General features: G+C 41.2%; 1 protein-coding gene across 4 annotated transcripts in view; it reads right to left on the reverse strand.

Moving 5' to 3' along the window:
* Positions 1-4368: 4368 nt before the first annotated feature.
* Positions 4369-19817, reverse strand: part of atr (ATR checkpoint kinase) — a 197147-nt gene continuing 181698 nt past the window's right edge. For 3 of the 4 annotated variants that reach the window (XM_076293382.1, XM_076293381.1, XM_076293380.1), the window contains exons 42-47: positions 19353-19503; positions 18956-19112; positions 17330-17483; positions 5012-5163; positions 4789-4894; positions 4369-4655 (exon numbers count right to left, since the gene is read on the reverse strand). In XM_076293382.1, the coding sequence (XP_076149497.1) occupies positions 4482-4655; positions 4789-4894; positions 5012-5163; positions 17330-17483; positions 18956-19112; positions 19353-19503 (894 nt within the window). In that variant the 3' untranslated portion in view covers positions 4369-4481. Of the gene's footprint in view, positions 4656-4788; positions 4895-5011; positions 5164-17329; positions 17484-18955; positions 19113-19352; positions 19504-19817 lie in introns of those variants that run through there. The other variant, XR_012988518.1, reaches the window with a different exon arrangement.

A 19817-nucleotide genomic window follows, 5' to 3' on the forward strand; every position in this document is an offset into this window, starting at 1 on the left:
CATTATTGAAGAGTTCAACAAAACATTGTCATTGTCACTCAAGTATTTATCCTCACCACTGTCACTGTCTTTTTAATATTGGTGTACATCTCCTCAGAGCCTTCAGACCTGCAAAGTTGCGTGAATGGTAAGTTGTTACTCTTGCATGAACACCTTATACTGCGGTGCTGGTGGAAGAACAGGCGCCCATTGCCCATCAACAATTTGTCTCCATCCCAGTGATAGTGAGTCAAGAATCTTTGGAGCAGGCACTGTATCTTGTGCCCAAACATTTGCTTGCCTGTGTGCTCTCAGAAATTCAAATTAATTTCAGTTATAGAGCATCAAAACATTACACATGTCTCATGGCGCTTTACAGAGTGTTAAACATTCAGACAGAGCCCATGAGTAACAGGGGCGAGGAAAAACTCCCAAGAATGGGAGAAACCTATAGGATGAAACCTCAAGCAGATCCACGACTTAAGGGCCTGACCCATCTGCCTGGGGTCAGTTACAGGACAGTAAGGTCTATATACAGAGAATAGAACATGGTATTTAGAGCCACCTGAGGTATATGTTACAAAGTGGTTGGATGGTTACATAACCAGTATGATAATGCATGAATCCTATTTAGTGTTAAGTTCAAATAGCCCAGTGTAGAGGATGAATTTTCCATAGGAGTTGTCATCGGGCAAATAGTGGGTCGCTAGGCTGCGCGGGCATAAATCCGAGCATGGGGACAGCAATAGGCGATGGTAGGGCAATCATAGGGATGGGATTTCCCTAGTTCCCGAGTTTTTCCCTAGTTCCCGGGTTTTAGAGTTTTAAACATGTTCCACCGAAGGGCTTTAGCTGTTTGAAAACCATGTTTTGAGGAGCTGACACACAAATTTCTCACATCCAGCTAACACGTCTGGAGATGGATGAGGACCTACTACAAGCCTACAAAGTGTGTTAATGACACCATCATGACTTGATTGACTTGAAACAGAAACCTTTCCTTTCCCACGAGATAAACGGTAAATGGCGGGACAAACGGTTGTCTATCAATTTCCTGATAGGATAGGATACAATAGGATACCCGATAGGTCCACGTCTCAATACACGATGTGATTGCCCTGAGCGAAGTTTGGTTTTTCCACCTCACAAGCCAACAGAGAGTTGCTAGACTACCCTGACTGCAAATTACATTTGCATTTGAAGATTTCTAGGCTGTATCTTTTGTCGACGTTCTCCAGTGCCCATGATAATGAGACTGTCTTTGTTGATGTCTGGTACCCTGCGAAGGGCAAGCACCAAGACATCTGTGTGACATGTAGATATATGGGGTTTTGCCAAAATGACTTACTGCTACTGCCACCTTTGTGTGTGTGAACTGTGACTGGCATTTTACATAGTTCAACAGCTTTATGACCAAGGTAGAGGATGAGGTTGGCTTTGGTTTCCTTCGATCCCAGGAAAGCTTTAAAGTCTTTGATTGGTGTAGAGTCTTGTATTTTGTATCCCTTATCATGTGCTTTTCCCATTGTATGGACCTGTCTCGTCCTGTCTTTCATGGAGTTTGTGATGGTATAGTTGTTAAATAATAAGTATATATCATTGTAGCCTCGTGCCTTACTTTCAACATTTTTAAAGAAGCATTCTGCCAGATCTTGGCAACAGTTTATTTCACTTTTCCTGACAACCATCTCCTGCACAACAGCCATGCCATCTATTAAGATGCTATCCAATGTGTGTGTTAATTGCACTGAGCTACTCTCTGTAGATTGTTCAGAGGATGCTGTTTCTGAAACCAGTCACAATTCATGGATGAAGGCAGACTTAGCTGTAGTGGGCAGCATTAGGCTTGCATATAATCAACAAATTCATATGTTCCCACAATTTCCTGCAAGTCCTGTTAACAGAATTATTGAAAACCAAAGAGCTCATTGTGGACTTCAGGAAGTCTAAAGCTAGCACACACACCCATTCTCATCAATGGGACTGAAGTGGAGTGTATCACCAGCTTCAGATTTCTGGGTGTCCACATCTCTTGGACCCTCAACACCTCTACCCTGATGAAGAAGGCTTACCAGCATCTCTTCTATCTGAGGAGGCTAAAGAAGGTCCACCAGCCTCCTCAGATCCTGGTGAACTTCTACCCCTGCACCATCAAGCGTATCCTTACCAACTGTGTCACAGTTTGGTATGGCAACTGCTCTGCCCACAACCGAAAAGCACTGCAGAGGGTGGTGAAAACTGCCCAACGCATTAATCACTCCCCTCCATTGAGGCCATCCATGGCAAGCGAAGCGACGCACAGCAGGTTCAGAGGAAGCTTCTTTCCTGCAGCTGAAGTCTAGCTCTCCATCCCAGTGACAACCAACTAACTAAGCCCCCCCCCCACCCACCCCTGTCCAATGCCTCCTTGCCTGTGCCTGTTGAGGTGTCCACGACCATGGCAACCTTGACAGCGACAACAAGGAGGCAGACCCCCCCCCCCCAATGTATGTTGTTCATACATTGTTCACATTACATAGCCATATTTATTCTGCTCTTATAAGGTAACTGCTAATACACTGCACATATTTATATTACTCTAAACGTCTCTACTTTATATAAATCAACTGTATACTACTGTCTACACTGCACTATATTTCTTGACCTGTCTATGCACCACCTGTCTATACTTTGTATATCACATTGCACTTTTCTCCTTTTTTGCACTTCTGGTTAGACGCAAACCACATTTTGTTGTCTTCATACTTGTACTCTGCAATGACAATAAAGTTGAATCTAATCTACTCTAATCTATTGGGGTGAGTGCAGAACATTACTTTAATTCAAATGATTATTAGATTATGTGAAGGAAACTTTTAAATCAGTCAATGTGTTTTTCTGGGTATGCCAATAAATAGCATAATGGTGGTTACACCCATCACTGGTTGATAATCATGACATCTCATGTCACCCATGGTCATATTTATTACCTAAGTCATTCAATTTTATTAGAAAATGTATGTATATAATGATAAAACCTAACATATATCCATTTAAAATGTTTAAAAAGGCGATTATTTGCAATTTTTGGTGATATATCCGCCATCTTGGATTTTGGACCCGTGCAGTCCGGGAAAAAATTGGAAACAGGTAGTTTTGCAAACTATAGGGTCTGAAGAAGTGAAATACCATAATTTGCAAAAATCTATATGAAATGTTCCAAACACCTTTTTTTGCTACATATCGCCCTGCACTATTCACGCAGGTCACAAAACTTTCTCAAATTAAACCATGACAAGACAGAAGCCATACTCATTGCCACACCATCGATGGATATGTACGGAAAAAGCTGGAACAATTAGTTATCCACCCCTGGTTACTTCACCACCACTACCTCGGAAGTCAAAAACCTTGGTGTCATCATTGACTCTACCCTTTCCTTTGACTCTCACATCAAATACATCACTAAAACAGCCTTCTTCCACCTCAAAAACATTTCTAAACTCTGCCCATCCCTTAACCCCACCACTGCTGAGACTCTCATTCATGCTTTCATAACCTCCAGACTTGACTACTGTAATGCCCTGCTCTTTGGTGTCTCAGCAAAGAGATTAGACAGGCTACAATACATACAAAATTCCGCTGCAAGAGTTCTCACCCGTACCAGGCCCTGGCAACATATCACTCCCATCCTCCATCAACTACACTGTTCAAAATCATCCTTCTTGTCTTCAAAGCACAACATAATCTTGCACCCTCTTATCTTTCAAGCCTCCTGACCCCTTACCAACCAACCCGCACCTTATGCTCCACTGATGCCCACCTCCTATCCACCCCCACTGCACATCTCCGTTCCATGGGTGACAGGGCCTTTAGCGTGGCTGGCCCCAAACTCTGGAACTCCCTCCCACTTGCACTACGTCAAAGCACTTCCCTGTCCACCTTTAAATCCATGTTAAAAACTCACCTTTTCACTTGCTTTTCCTTCCTACTCATAACCTTGCTTCCTCCATCCCACTTGCTCCTCTATTACTGTTTTATTTTATTTTATTCTACTTTTGTTGGCAATGTCTGTCTCCTGCTGAATGTGTAGTGTGTTTTACTAAGTGTACTGTCTATTTGTTCTGTCCCTGTATATGTTGCTTTTATGTCTATGTTCTCTTGTATACTGTACTGTCTCTGTCTGATGTTTTTATGCTACACTTATGTCTATATCCTTATCTTATTATACAGTGTCCTTGGGTGACTTGAAAGGCGCTTTAAATAAAATGTATTATTATTAACATAATTAGCTGGCCAATTTTTCAAAAAGCCACTCATCAAATAGCTTGAGAGTTGTAAGCGTTCACGAACAACAAGGCTTCTTTCTTGACCTCTGGCAATAGATGACAGAAAGCATTCACAAATTCCTACAGTAAATCATCCTCAATTTTATTCAAAGTTATTTGTTGTGTAAAACTATAACACAGAGACGTGATGGAATGTCTTCAATATCCACTGAATCCACTTTAAGGCTTAGATGGTCAGAGGTAAGGTCCCCAGCCAAGATACATCTGACACAGGCGATTCTCATCTGTGGCTTCTTGGATGAGGTAGTGGACATGCCCCTCAATGGATAAGGGTAAACCCATTACTTTGTTCCTATTCTTGATCACCCCCTGAAGCCTCTGCTCAATGTCCAGCACATGTGTCTTGGCCTGTGGAGGATACCAAACACAGTCATGTAAATATACAATGGAGTTAATAAAAGTAACCAATAAGAAACCAACTTATGAACAATTGTTAGTTAGCTAGATGAGGCCTGATGAAGCCTGACCCAGAAAACAATACCTTTTCATTGAGTATCTCTCCAGACTCATTGACCTGCGTCTTCGAGAGACCTTTTGCAGGCTTACTCCACTCGACCAAGGGATCATGAAGGAATGTCTTTAGGACACTGTGCCAAGCCAGAGGAAAATGTAACATTTTAATCAGTTGGTCACACCTTTTTGATTGGGTCACGCCTTTAAGCTTCAAGTTTTTCAATGCTGCTGTGCTATGTCAATGGACTTACCTCATTAATGGTTCACGTTGATCCCTCATCAGACGAAGGGTGACTTCACAAGCTTGTCTGAAAAGCCCTTCAACACCCATGGGCCCCATGGCATGCACCATGTTCTGAGTGAGCCGGAATGGGACTACCTCTGGAACATCAAAGGTTTCTCCCTAATAAATTCACATGTGCATGAGTCCCCACACATTTAGTTTTAGTACATTTAGGTTTAGTAGATGTTTTTTTTTTTTTTTAAATGAAAGAAAAAAAAAATACTGCTTTCCTCACGGCACTATGACACAGATCACTGGTTAAGACAGTGTTTCCTCTAGATTTTTTTTTTTAACAGTGGCGGCAGGCCACCCCCCCCCATGCATTAAACCACGTCACTGCTTAAACATACCAGTAGTTCACGTTGACAATGGAGAGAAAACGCTTAGCTTACTTCGTTTATAACAGAAATAATTTTTTTGTGCCAACATGTTGTAGAAACTCAACCCACAACACTGCATTTATTTGGTGCAAATCTCCTTTACTTCCTTTTGTTAGGCTATAGTCCGCGATTCACATTACTACAGTGGGCAGTGCTTCGACTTGGCCAGCTTCACTCGCGGTCCGCGCGTGGGATCACGCGGTATCACGCGACTTTAATTTGTATTTTCCCAGTGAGACGCTGCAACAACCCAAACAACCGGTAGATGGTTCAAGTGAGCAGGGTGTCTCGTAAAAAGAAATGGAGCCTGGAAAACCCTACACAGACTTCACTACAGACTTTAGCAGACTGGTTTAGAAATAATTTAATAGCCAGAAATATGCCTGCCCTGCCCTAATAAAGAAATATTTGGTTAACTGCGAGTGAATCCCGTTTGCAGCCGTAGAAGAAACGCAGGACAAATTAAACATTCTGGTTTTCTCCGAGTGCAACGATGATAGACAGACATCATTTGGACAAAATATAGAGCATATTAACCTCTGTTGCTCAGCCAAATGCCTTCCTGTTACGTCCTGTTATCACGGAGTTACAGGCGATAAACGATTTTTTAAGGTCACAAGTTTACTTCATTAGCGGTTTATTTTTTTTGATTATTAAAGAGTGTTTTTCATTTAAAGGTTTGACTTCGTGCTTATTCAGTAGAGCATTTAGTGCTCTTCCCAATCCCAGACGTTCACATTGCATGTTTGTTTGTAATGGATGCAACCGCGAGATAGGCTACCGGCAATGCATTGTGAACGGACATGAACCAAGACATATAGCCCAGCAGCAATCTAGGGACTGTTCGTTATTTATTGAAGGGGCCACCGGAGGAATTTTGAGTGCTTCAGTCAAAAGTTGCATGACCCTCCCTTGCCTGCTAGAAATTGTTCAATGACCCTCCGACAGAATTGTTAAAAAAGACATGACCCTCCCCTTGCCAATTGTCGCATGTCTTCCGCCCGCGCTGCTTTGCGCCACAGCCACACACTGTGATAACGTTCTTAAATCAATCTTTCGTGAGCTTGCATGCTACCAGTCCTTTTCAAATGTGTTGCGCCTGTTTGCACAATTTCACAAATAATCATATGTGATTAATAATATGACAAATAATCCCTGTGCATGGGGGCCGAAACAATGCATGCCAACTTTTTCTGTGTTTATCACGTATTTTAACTTCCCCCCGCTGTCTTGCCGTAGAATAGGCTATCCCAGATGTTAATACTCTCATAACAACCCTGCCATCGGGCCTGTCTCTGTGTTGCTACCCCTTGCCCTTCCAACGAAACAGATGTCTTCAAATCATCGTTTTCCTTACTTGAATGTCATAAACATACAACTTTATGCAGCAGAATTACGCATAGGCTACTTGGAACATAACACATTTGACAAAGGACAGATGTATCGTAACACCCCCAATTATCACCACTTTTGTTCAGAAATTCTAAAACAACGATGTTTTTTAACACTTCAAAATAACATTTGCTAAATTAACCTTACATTTTTCAGTAGCCATAGGTGTGTAGATTTGAACAAAATCTGGTTTGGTTCTTAACGGCACATTGTCGTGAAATTAAAATTCCACTGGAGCTCCAAGCGGTTGTGTAGGCTACACGCAGCCTTACAACACTGTTTACAGCTCTTTAGGTCACGGTAAAATGTCATTTTTGGTACATAGCTAATTTAGATACACCTATGGTGTGGGTGGTTGCGTCTCTTTAGGAGTCCGCTGTCTTGGTTTGTATAGAAATGGATATAAGTGACACATACACGCAAGACGGTGGAAATACGGGACCGACGGTAGGGGGAGTTCCAATATGTTGCTAGTGACAAAATATTAACTTTCAGTGTTTTACGATGTCTTTGTCATGGGGAAGTGTTTTTCCCCATGCATTTATTAGGCTACTGTCAGTGACTGACGCGAGAGAAGCGGTGTCTGTGTTGTGTTGCATTGCGTTGCGTTAATTTATTTTCATTGGGCATACCGTGCCGTGCCGTCCACAGCTCTTCAGTTCTGACAAAGCCAAAATTACTCCTTTTGAAACAATGAGTGCAGGAAGCGCGTTTGTATGGTTATATTGCTTGACGGGGGGGATCCCAAGCAGCTTTCAGCCATAAGGCTACTTTGAGAACATTTTAATTCACCCGACACTAATATTCAAAATGTTGAAAACCATTTCGGCATAGCCTATAAAGCAGTTTAATTAAATGGAATGTTAGTTGTAAACAAACGAGCTACTTGGTGATCTCGGGATATTCTGCTTTGGTTTTGATCCAAAAAGGTTTCCTCATACACACTAGACCACCGTCATTTGCAATTTCGATCAACTGCTCTTCCTCCTGCGCTGACATGTTAGGACTATTCGGGATATTGACAAATGGGTTGCGGACCCACTCATTGGTTTGCCGTGGATCTTTGGAGGATGGGAAGTAGCCTAACGCTCAAACTCATTTGAAAGCGCAACAAGGTGATCGCGCACCAGCTGCAAGAGAAAGGGCCCTGCCTCAGTCTCTCCCAAAACCCCCACTACTGTTTGGAACATATCAAATACACCCCGTCCCCATTCGTCCCCACAAATCAAGCTTGGCTTTAATGCAGCAACTTTATCTGCCAGTTTAAAGACAGTCGTCATTCTCCCCTGGAGTGACAGGTTGAGGTCATTAAGCAACCCGAATATGCCACATAGGTAAGTGAGTTTTGACCCCCAGTCCTCATCACTAAAATGTGCAGCTAACGGTGACTTTTTTTCTGTAAGAAATCTCTGCAGCGGCTCTCGCAACTTAAACACCCTGGCCAGTGTCTGCTAAAGATGCTTGTTTTTTGTTGCTCATTCTAGCAGTTTAGCTTCGTGTGACACTACCGTTCGCCAAGAACTGATCAAGTGAAGTGAGCTGACCTGAGGCTGCGCAGCGCTGAAGGCAATATGTAAAGTGTTGAAGGCGGGACAGACGTAAGAAAATAGACCTTGCAAAATGCAAACATGCGTGCAATCAAACAACTGCATATAGGCCTATGCCATGTAAAAACGTGACATTATTGCGAATTAAATTGAGTTTAGTTTGCATGCATTTTTTAAAAACTCATGTCGTAGGCTACGGCCCGGGAATGTACGGGCCGCGGCCCGGTGGTTGGGGACCGCTGCCTTAGATGGCAGGAAAAATCTTCAGCCTATTAACTGACCACCCGATTCACGTTGGCTGGGGGGGAAGGGGGGCCATCAGACATTTGTGACCAGTTAATCCGGCCCTGCCCCCCAACAAATCAAACCTTCCCACCTCTGACAGCTTAAAAGCACTCACAGACCTATTCACAAACCTGCAGCATTTTGCCGTGTTTTGAAATCCTATGCAGCTTTCAATAGTGAGGAAGCAATTTTGCATTGTAGGCATAACTAACATGCAATAACGCCACCAACAACAACCAAAACTAGGCTAATCACTGTCAAAATGTAATTAAATGTAACATTATTGTGCATCAAATTAAAATGTTCTCTTTTGCAAAGATAGGCATAGTAACAGAATAATTTAATAATGTTACAAAGATACTACATCAATCCGTATGTTTCATTAGGCTACAAGGCTATTTGTTTTGCCTTATTATTGATTCATTTAGGCTAGGCCTTTTTATTCAGGGGGGCCGTATTCACAAAGAATTTTAAGGCTAAAAGTAGCTCCTAACTGGCGAATTTAGGAGCCACTCCTAAAAATAATGGGCGTGTCACTCCTAACTTTAGGACTCCTAATTTTTTTCACAAAAAGTAATTCACGAAGCATTTTAGACCTAAAAGTAGCACCTAAAAGTCTGGGACAGCTTAAAAGAATTCGAGAGGACTCATAACTCACTAAGACCTATTCATAAACAGCTTTTTGTGGCATTTTACGCTGCGATGTTTTGAAATGCGCTATGCGGCAACAGGAGCTTCCAATCGCGAGGGAACAATTTTGCATTCATAAAAGGAATGCAATAACGCCACCAACAACAACCAAAACTACTCATTGTTAACATGTAAATTAAATGTAACATTTCATTGTGAATCAAATTAAAATGTTCTCTTTGCAAACGTAGCCTAGGCATATGGTGACAGATTAATTTAATAATGTTGCAAAGGTACTGCATCAATCCATAGGCCTATGTTTCATTAGGCTACTAGGCTATTTGTTTTGCCTTACTCTTTATTCATTTAGGCTAGGCCTTTTTATTCAGTTATTAATCATCTTCCGTCCTTCTCACTACTTGTGTAGCGCACGCATTCTCCAACCTGTCACCTGTCACTCATCATCGGAAGGGAGGTGTTTGGAATCATTCCTACTCCTAGTGGTAAGATAAAAGCCTTTCTGAATAGCCTACGGCCCCAGTTATTCATCATCTTCCGTCCTTGTGTAGCGCACGCATTCTGAGACCTGTCACTCATTATCGTAAGGGAGGTGTTTGGAATCATGCCCGCGTTACAATCATCAGCCAATCAAGGTGGTCACGGTTGCCCATTTACACAAATTAATGGTCGAATATTACTGATGATCATTGTTATTTAAGAACATGCAGTGTGCGTAGGGCACCAAAAACATCTTGCTCGTAAAAAAGCATCATACCGCACATTGTGGCGGGTCTGTTATTTACTGTAGGCTGCGCAAACCACAGGGCAAGCCTGCATTCGAGGCCTTCTGTTGAAGAATTTTATATAAAGCCTGCGCTAACAGTAATCCTCCTGCCCCTGATAGGCCTACCACAGCTGTGGATATGTGTGGAATGTTCAAGTAGGCTAATAACACAATCCAATGTGTCTCAATTGTCCACCGCTGACCACCTCACACATTTCTCTAGATTTTGCAACGAATTTACATGACACATTGCCATAAAATATGCCAGTTTTAGGACACAGAATAATGTTTGTAATGATACCAGTTAGGCCTACGTTTAACAGTAACAAGTATAATGAGCTATTCATTGTCGAAGGTGCATGGTCAAGTGAAATTCTTACTTTGGAAAACAAACATTTGCCGTTATCATCGCCGATCATCAGAATATTGCTCTGGACTGCAAGTAGGCTAACTTGTTAAGCCAGTGGTTCTCAAACTTTTATTTAATTCCCCACTTTGATCAAGGGGCATGACTGATGATAGTGGAGATAACGTGTTATCCCGAGCCTTTGCCAGTCAGCATCTCCGACAGTAGTCTACCCTATTAAAAATATAAGTTTTCGATGTCCCGAACGGAGAGACATAGGCTACTTTATTGTTTTTAACGATCTCTATGCTACTCACAAAAATGTAGGCATGGGGACATGATGAAGTAGGCTATCCAACTGTCGTGTGTTAAATTATTGTGATTAGGCTATGAGCCAGTGGTTTTCAAACATGCGTGACTCTAACTAAATGCAACAGGCTCATATCGTCCTCGCATTCGCAAAATGAGGACCAGTGTTTTGTCAAATTGCAAATAGCTATTCGTTTTAACGAATTTTTAGTAGCCTATACAAAAAGCATACTATCTTAATCTTGGAATATCGGACGGGAAGTGGCGCGTCTGCAGTCAGCCAAATATGAATTCTGCGACATAAAGCAGATGTATTTGTTTATTGTACAGAAAAAAAAAAATGACATGTCAAGCAGTCAATTGACTACATTGCAGTCAAGAAGTAGGGCAAATTAAGACACTGTTTTGATTTGCGTAGTTGCATTGCCCCCAACACTGACAATAACATAGCAGATTTCGATTTTCGCTACCACCGTGTAGTCAAGCCTTAAGCCATACCCAAGTAGCCTTAATCGAGGTAATGTTTAATTATGCATGATTTATTTTGTTATTGAATTCGTAGGCTGGGATTCCTCTCGGTAACAATTATGTTTGGTAGCCTCCTGCTTTTTCAGAGGGGGCGGCAGTCAGGCTACTGACAGAGTGATGTACAGTGGCAGAGCGACGCACAGTGGCTGAAAGTGGTACTAAAGCTTCACGCAGCTTCACGCCTCGTAATGCGCGAATGACGTGGCCATTTGAAAGCGATGCCCACTGTAGGCTATCACCGCAAGTGCATACAAAATGTTTTGCTTTAATCCAATTTACCTTTGTTACTACCAGTTGTTGCTTTTTTCCTACGTTGAATTGCGATTGAGTGCGCATCTAATGTAACAGCGGTGTCTCTGCAGAGACATCCTTTCCATGTTTCATTTTTGCTGTTGTTGCGAGGGAATACTTTCAATACGATCAGCTCCAGAAATGAATGGGTTTTCCTTAGCCTGTGCTACACCTTTTCACCGCTCTTGATAGTGCATGCCACTAACGTCTATAAAAACAATATATTTATGGAATGAAACTAGACAGGTACCTCGGTTTAGCATTGCTGTTTATTGTTAAACTGCAATTTTCTGCAGCCAGTGGAGGGCATTTAGCCTACTTTGCGTCTGGACAATATCATGCGTGCGTCTCCCCTAATTCTGAAGCAGTGGCACCGCTAAATGAAGAGGAAACACTGAGAAGAAAGTTAATGTTTTAAATAGGCTACATCAATACAATATATAATATGTGAAGTGAAACTGGATGGGCCATAATAACCTCTGACTAGTTTTAGGCTACTTATTGTTAAATTGCAATGTGAGTGTCAGCTAGCAGGGGAGGATACGTCAGCAGGATTATTTAAAAAGCCCTGATTCTGATACTGTGGCGGTATTAATTTAAACCGTGGCGGGCTGCCATGCTAAAATAAACATAGAGGAAACACTGTAAGATGCTAAATTCCTTACACGGGTAATTTGGAGCTATATTCAAATGCCCATTCACACATTCAAACTCACTTTTTTGTCCCCATTTCAAAGAGGACGGAAATTAGTATTGTCTAAAAGAGTAATAGGTGACTTTCATCGTTTAATATAGGGGTGTGCATGGATGAATAACCTGCTAACCGTTTGAGATAGTGTTCATACCTGCCAACACACCTGTTTGTCCCGGGTTTCTCCCGTATTTCAAGGTCATCTCTATGAAATACACAATCCCTTACTTTCGATTTAAACCTTTTTTGTCATAAAATCTGGCAACCTAAAACCCAAATAAGGAAGCAGGTGCACAATGCGCAGCCAAAGAGTCTCGCAAGCAAGCTGGGTAGTTGAATAGCCTACTTCACAACTAGCTGTTGTCAAATGGTTAGGGAAGAAATATTGTGATTAACACATCATATAAACTGTTATTGAGTGTTGTTGATACACAATAGGAAACTTGTGTCCTCTGACAGCAGCTTTAGAGTTTTGGAGGTGGTGGATACATAACTGGCATGCGTATCTGTTATGGTAAGGTAAAAGCAACGACCGAAATGCAGTGTTACAAAGAGTGTATGAAACATGACCCCACCCCAAAAAAAACAATTTCCCCTGACGGGTAGCTGACGGGGGATGACGAACCTTGACTTACCTGACCTTCTGGGGCCATATTCACAAAGAATTTTAAGGCTAAAAGTAGCTCCTAAGTGGCGAATTTAGGAGCAACTCCTAAAAATCAGGGCTCCGAACCGGTTCAAGGAACGAAAACGAAAACCGAAAACAAACGGAATTTTACGGATTTTTACGAGGAGCGGAAACGGAAACGAAAACAAATGGTCTTCAACTGTTCCGGAACAGAAACGTTATTCTGAAATCCACAAAACCGGTTAATAACGTTTTTTTTCGTTCTCTATATAACAGCCTAATAATTTGATTTCTGCAGTTTGAAAAAAAAAAAAACTAATAAATGGACCTTTGGTCCAAATGTGTATATTTTGTCTTGCTGTTGTAATGTAACCTATCCGTCTGCCACTTCGGATCTTAGGCCAGCTCGTAGCGTAGGCTACTGAAACTGATTTGGAAATTGTTTGTAGCCTATGCTTAATAGCCTATTTTGCCTGTCCACGCCTTGTCGTTTTAAAGTCGGGATTTGAAATGTTCGTATAAACAGGGTTGGAATTATAGCGCAAGCCTTTGAAGATCTCCATATGGATAAAACTTAGGCTACAACCAGGTAAGGAGTTTAGCACGTATCCAGAAATATTTTTGATAAGAAATTATTTATAGGCATAGATTAAGCCTACAGTAAGTCTGTAGGCTATGGGATGGATAGCCCATCTGAATGTTTTTGGATGCCGCCTGTGATTTATTATTTTTGGGCATAGCTACGGTATAGGCTAAATCAAGGAGAAATAATGAGTATGTCTATTCTAAGGTAAAGTCCACAAAAATAGACTTGATAGGCCCGCCAAACACTGCCGGAACTTTAAGAACGAACAATATTTTGCGTTCCGATCCGGTTCAGGACCGATATGTTGGTGGCGGAACGCATGCAAGAACGAAAACGTTAAACATAGGCCTACCTGAACCGTTCGGAACGGAACGTTTGAAAAATAATTTCGTTTTCAAGCCCTGCTAAAAATAATGGGCGTGTCACTCCTAACTTTAGGACTCCACTAAAAGTAATTCACAAAGCATTTTAGACCTAAAAGTAGCACATAAGTCTGGGACAGCTTAAAAGAAGTCAAGAGGACTCCTAACTCACTAAGACCTATTCACAAACAGCTTTTTGCGGCATTTCACGTCGCGATGTTTTGAAATGCGTATGCGGCAACAGGAGCTTCCAATCGCGAGGGAACAATTTTGCATTCATAAGGGAAGCAATAACGCCACCAACAACAACCAAAACTACTCATTGTTAACATGTAAATTAAATGTAACATTTCATTGTGAATCAAATTAAAATGTTCTCCTCTTTGCAAACGTAGGCATATGGTGACAGATTAATTTAATAATGTTGCAATGATACTGCATCAATCCGTAGGCCTATGTTTCTAGGCTATTTGTTTTGCCTTACTCTTTATTCATTTAGGCTAGGCCTTTTTATTCAGTTATTCATCATCTTCTGTCCTTCGCACTACTTGTGTAGCGCACGCATTCTCAGACCTGTCACCTGTCACTCATCATCGTAAGGGAGGTGTTTGGAATCATTCCCGCGTTACAATCATCAGCCAATCAAGGTGGTCACTTTAGTCAAGCTCGTGCATGAGTAATGACGTCATCCATAGCAACGAAGACTCACTCTTAGTTTAGGAGTTGTCATTTTTCCTTACTAAGAGTAGGTCTGAAAGGCTTTGTGAATAACTTTTAAGAGAAAACTCCTAGCTAAAATCTTTTAGTGCGATTTAGGAGTACTCCTAGTGGTAAGATAAAAGGCTTTGTGAATACGGCCACTGACCTCTTACACTCCTTCCCGCTCCCTCAGATCCTCTAACCAAAATCTCCTCTCTGTCCCCCGCACCAGACTCTACCCTAGGTGGCAGGTCTTTCAGCGCCATGGCCCCTAAGCTGGAATTCCCTCCCTCAATTCCTCCCTGACCGTCCCTCCTTTCCTTTCTTCAAAGCTCACCTCAAGACCTTTCTGTTTCAGGAACATTTTTCACCTTCCGCCAACACTTAGACTCATCGCAAATGGCCTTTTTTTTTACTGTCTGTTTTTGTTGTCGTCTTACTCTGTTTGTGTTGACTTTGTAAAGTGACCTTGAGTCTGAGAAAGGTGCTATATAAATAAAACATATTATTATTATTATTTTAAGGAGTCGTATCAAGACAAATTTACTCAACGCACTGGCAGACAAATGTGCTTGTTTTTAGGATGAGACTTCTTAAAATAAATCAAATTTTACAAGAAAGCGCTAGGTAGGTCTCTTTATACTGAAAACAATACCAACTAGATTTTTGAATCTGGATATAAGATCAATCTAGATCTTGGTTAGATTTTATTAGATGAGCTGTTTTTTGCAGTGTGTTATTTACCTGAAGTTGTTGTTCCTGGTTATTTAATGAAATTGTTTGACATTTATAAATAAAATGAAAAACATTTGTTTCATTTTGTAAACCTAACACGTGTCAGTGTCTCTTTATTCTTGTTTTTTTCATAGTAGAATGAAGTACACAGAGAAGTCATCGTCGGCTTGTCTGTACTTCAGCTTTTCTCTTTCCTCCCCACAATTGATTTTGCCTCTTCAGAGACATCCCATATTTAGCTATGCATTATGCTTAGATGGTTAAAACATCTTATTTTTGCTACATGACCATTATATATCTGTAGCCTGGCTAACGCACATTCATTTTCTCGTATTTGAAACGTGGTTTAGGAATCCCCAGAGCCGTTTATTGGGCGCTACGAATGTCTATCAAATGCGTCTGTACGTAGCTCATAACCGCTTCGGTGTGTCGTCATAGTCTTGCTGTCCCCCCTCCGTTCTGTGATTGGTTCCTTCGTTGAGGTGAAAACGAAGTCCATGGAATCCAGGCTGCCTAGCAGCGTGAATAAAATCGCACGCCTAAGGCAGCATGGGAAAACCCAGGCTAATATATCTGTGTATTTTTGGGTCAGATGTCAAATCGGGGAGTTAAAAACATTCTACTTTATTCTATTCTACTTGTAATGTGTAGGTATTAGTACATTTATCATAACTTTTGAACAAAAGGTGACACATTGATTAAGTTTTTTTCAATGAGTAGAGGACACAATTGTGAATCTCATACATTCTAGGTTTTTCTCTATCAACAGAAATTGGGGAGAAAAAAATTTGACATCTTGACAAACTGATATTTTAGTTTTTGGGATTTAATTTTGAAGTATAAGTATAAGTACATATACTCTTTTGATCCCGTGAGGGAAATTTGGTCTCTGCATTTATCCCAATCCGTGAATTAGTGAAACACACTCAGCACACAATGAACACACAGTGAGGTGAAGCACACACTAATCCCGGCGCAGTGAGCTGCCTGCAACAACAGCGGCGCTTGGGGAGCAGTGAGGGGTTACAGTAGGTGCCTTGCTCAAGGGATCTTCAGCCGTTCCTACTGGTCAGGGTTCGAACAGGCTGCCCCCAAAATGTTGATAATAATAATAATAATGAAGATATATATAAAAAAAAAATATTGAGTGTTCTCCACAAACTATTTTATACAATTTTAACGGGGTGATCCTGATTACAATAGTGGTTATATTGTATCTCTGTCATGTAACATAACCACACAAGCCTTTTTGTGCCACAAGGGCATCAAGTATGAAAAAATGGAATGTTCCGTACAGTCTGCAAAGAGTTTAACATCGGAATTGATCCAGAATTTCACAATCTTGAACCCCTAGCATAAAATCGTAAGAGAACCGTGATTTTAATTCTAAGCAAAAAATAAAATGATTCTTATTTTATCCAGAATCATGCAGCCTTAGTTGTGCATGGAAATCCCGGTAGATCAGCAGATCAGTAGATTCTGAAACACCCAAACCAGCCTGCCTGGCACGAACAACCTGGCCACATTCAATGTCACTTAAATCACCTTTCTCCCTCATTCTCAATTTGAATTGTGTCTGCAAGAGACTCTGGCAATGAATAATGATGCACGTTACTTTTGCCCCTTGCATCGCGGGGAACCAATCACATCGGTGTATCTGATATAGGCGGGCCAGAGGCAAACTAAACAGATGACGACAGCGCTGCAACGTTGGAGGTCAGTAAACATTGGTCGTAGTGTTATCCAATTGCGTCGAAGTCCGGAATCATTCAGAGTAAACATTGGTCTACTGTTTTCCAATTGTGTGCAGTGAGATTTTCAAATGCATGCTTGGTGCCGCCCCTCGAGTTGGGCCATTTCATTGTTCGTGGCCAGACTCTTAATCTTTCTAGATTACCAGGGTCTGGATTTTCCAGGCTACCTCATTCTGATGCTTAGTTTGAACTTCAGCAGATCATCTTGGCCATGTCTACTTGTTAAAATACATTTAGTTGCTGCCATTTTTTGGCTGATTAGCTATACTTGTGTGTTGAACTGTTCAACTGCTTATTAACGCAACATCCAACCATTCATAAATGCATACATGTACAAACCTTGTTGAAGAGGCAGTTGAAATCCACATGGACACATTCACCAGTCAGAGAATCAAACAATATGTTTTCTCCATGACGATCTCCTAGCCCAAGAATGTAGCCCACCATGGACATCACAGCAATGGAGCGGCTATACGCTGATCTGCTATTATACCTGTAACCATGCACAGCAATTATGCTTTAAAGTCTTATGGGTCATTCCACGTCAGTTCAACCAGGGTCCACGCACTTAGGTCTCAAAAAATTCTGAAAAAATTACCAGGTGTACCTATGTTACTCAGGAGACACACTGTAAAATTACTCTTATGTAAGATCAATACTTTCCAAGATACAGCCAGTTTTACAGGGGGAGGGGGGTGTCGATTTTGTCCGGCCTCTTTTTTTTGTCAAAGTTCACAAGCCCACAGCGCAAGAACTAAACCATGTAGGAGGCTCAAATTTTGCATGCTGGTACATAAATAGGAATAGTATGTAGCAAAATCGTCACGTTTGGTCTGGATAATCCTGCATGGTCATAGCTGTCCCTCAATGTTCATATAAAAATTTTTTTTGGCTGGGCTCTGTTTAAGCCTTCAGAAGACATATTTGTACTCAACATAGGCTCTTGATTTATTTTCCTTACTGAGATAAGTAGAAACACTCTCACAAAAAGCAATGAACAGAAAATAAATCCCTTCAGGGTCTGAACAGCAGACCTCACAAGTCTGAAAAATCATTTTGGTTATAATTTTCATTCCCATTGACATCAATATGTTTTATATAGAGTCACCACACTGCCACCTGTGGTTGTATAGAGTAACCTGTGGTAGCTCTATACAAAACATATTGATGTCAATGGTGCATTTTGCCCATGTTCAGGGTGGAAAGTGAAAAAGAAAGATTTGCATAAGACAAGTGAAATTGGTGTTTTTAAAAAGAAAATATCATGGAGAATAAAGAAAAAAATATTTAAAAATCTTTGTATATTCCCACAAGGTGTTTAGGTGCTCTGAAAATGAGAACCAAAATGATTTTTTAGACTTCTAAGGTCTGCTGTTCAGACCCTGAAGGAATTTATTTTCTGTTCATTGTTTTTTGTGAGAGTGTTTCTACTTATCTCAGTAAGGAAAATAAATCCAAGAGCCTATGTTGAGTACAAATATGTCTTCTGAAGGCTTAAACAGAGCCCAGCCAAAAACTCCAATAAAATTTGTATCAACTTTGAGGGACAGCTATGACCATGCAGGATTATTCAGACCAAACGTGACGATTTTGCTACATACTATTCCTATTTATGTACCAGCATGCAAAATTTGAGCCTCCTACATAGTTTAGTTCTTGCGCTGTGGGCTTGTGAAGTTTGACAAAAAAAAGAGCCTGAACAAAATCGACATCCCCCTCCCCCTGTAAAACTGGCTGGAATTTCATGGAGTGAAATAATTGGGCTTGTTTGTTGATCGGCTGTAGGAAGTCCCCAACCAATAGCACAAGGAATGTAACATTGTTATCTGCGCATAACTGTAAACTACTGCTACTATAAATTTACAGCAAGGGGCAAGCAGACATTGAACTATTTCCAAATAATAATGATGTGTTGCAAGAACAAAAAAACACACAGGCCATTAGAGAACAAAAGAAAAGCTCTACCAGGAGGTTGGATCAGGAAATGTTCTCAAAAACCACTCATGGAAAACTGGAGGATGGGACGCGCACAACACCTCTTTGAACAACTTGTACTTCTCTTGAAAGGATGCCGTCTTGGGTAGAATATACTTTCTGATCTGCTTTCCAGTCATGTAAAGACCTAAGAGGACAGGTCAACAATTGCAAGCAAATAAAGTTTGAATCAAAAATCCTATTTTCTTTATAATGCAGTGCAAACATTTTAAGCTAGTTGATTCCCAGCATCATGAATTCCTGAAAGCTGAATGCCAGCTGCCTGAAACACATATGCATACAGACAAATTCCACTGTAAAGTAAAAGTTATTTCAGTTAGATTACACTCTTCATAATGCCTGGGTTGGTCACTGAGAAAGTATTTACCTCTTTCTTTATAGAGGTCCATGAGGATGTGACGCAGACCGGCTGTATTGTTTACCCACTCAATAAGGCCACACTCCTCACTTAATGGGATGACGGCATATGTACGAATGTGTAGATCTCGCCTCCGGGACTCAGCATCTTTCCGCAAGCACTAATACGGAAAGGGAAAACAAGAGGGACAACAATGCTGTTGTATTTCCTCATGCACATGCATTTTCAGATCAACCAACTCCACCAGACAGTCATCAAACAAGCCCCAAAGAAAGTCTACACGAAAGGTGACTGACCACCATGTAAAAGCCTCTTTGGTAATCAACCTTTATTGGGGGCCAATCAGCGAAACTGAGAAGGCACCCATTGTGTTTCTATGTTTTCTTATTATTATTCCTCCGCCATTGGAGTAGGGTTGGGCACCTAAACCTGGTCCTAATTTGTAACCGGCGCCGAGGCAGATGGTAGTAACGA

The sequence above is a fragment of the Alosa pseudoharengus genome, unplaced genomic scaffold (assembly GCF_046254945.1).
Source record: "Alosa pseudoharengus isolate Yale_2024_CS ecotype anadromous, Long Island Sound unplaced genomic scaffold, YU_APseudo_1.1 YU_APseudo_1.1_scf_2, whole genome shotgun sequence".
Lineage (NCBI taxonomy): Eukaryota > Metazoa > Chordata > Actinopteri > Clupeiformes > Clupeidae > Alosa > Alosa pseudoharengus.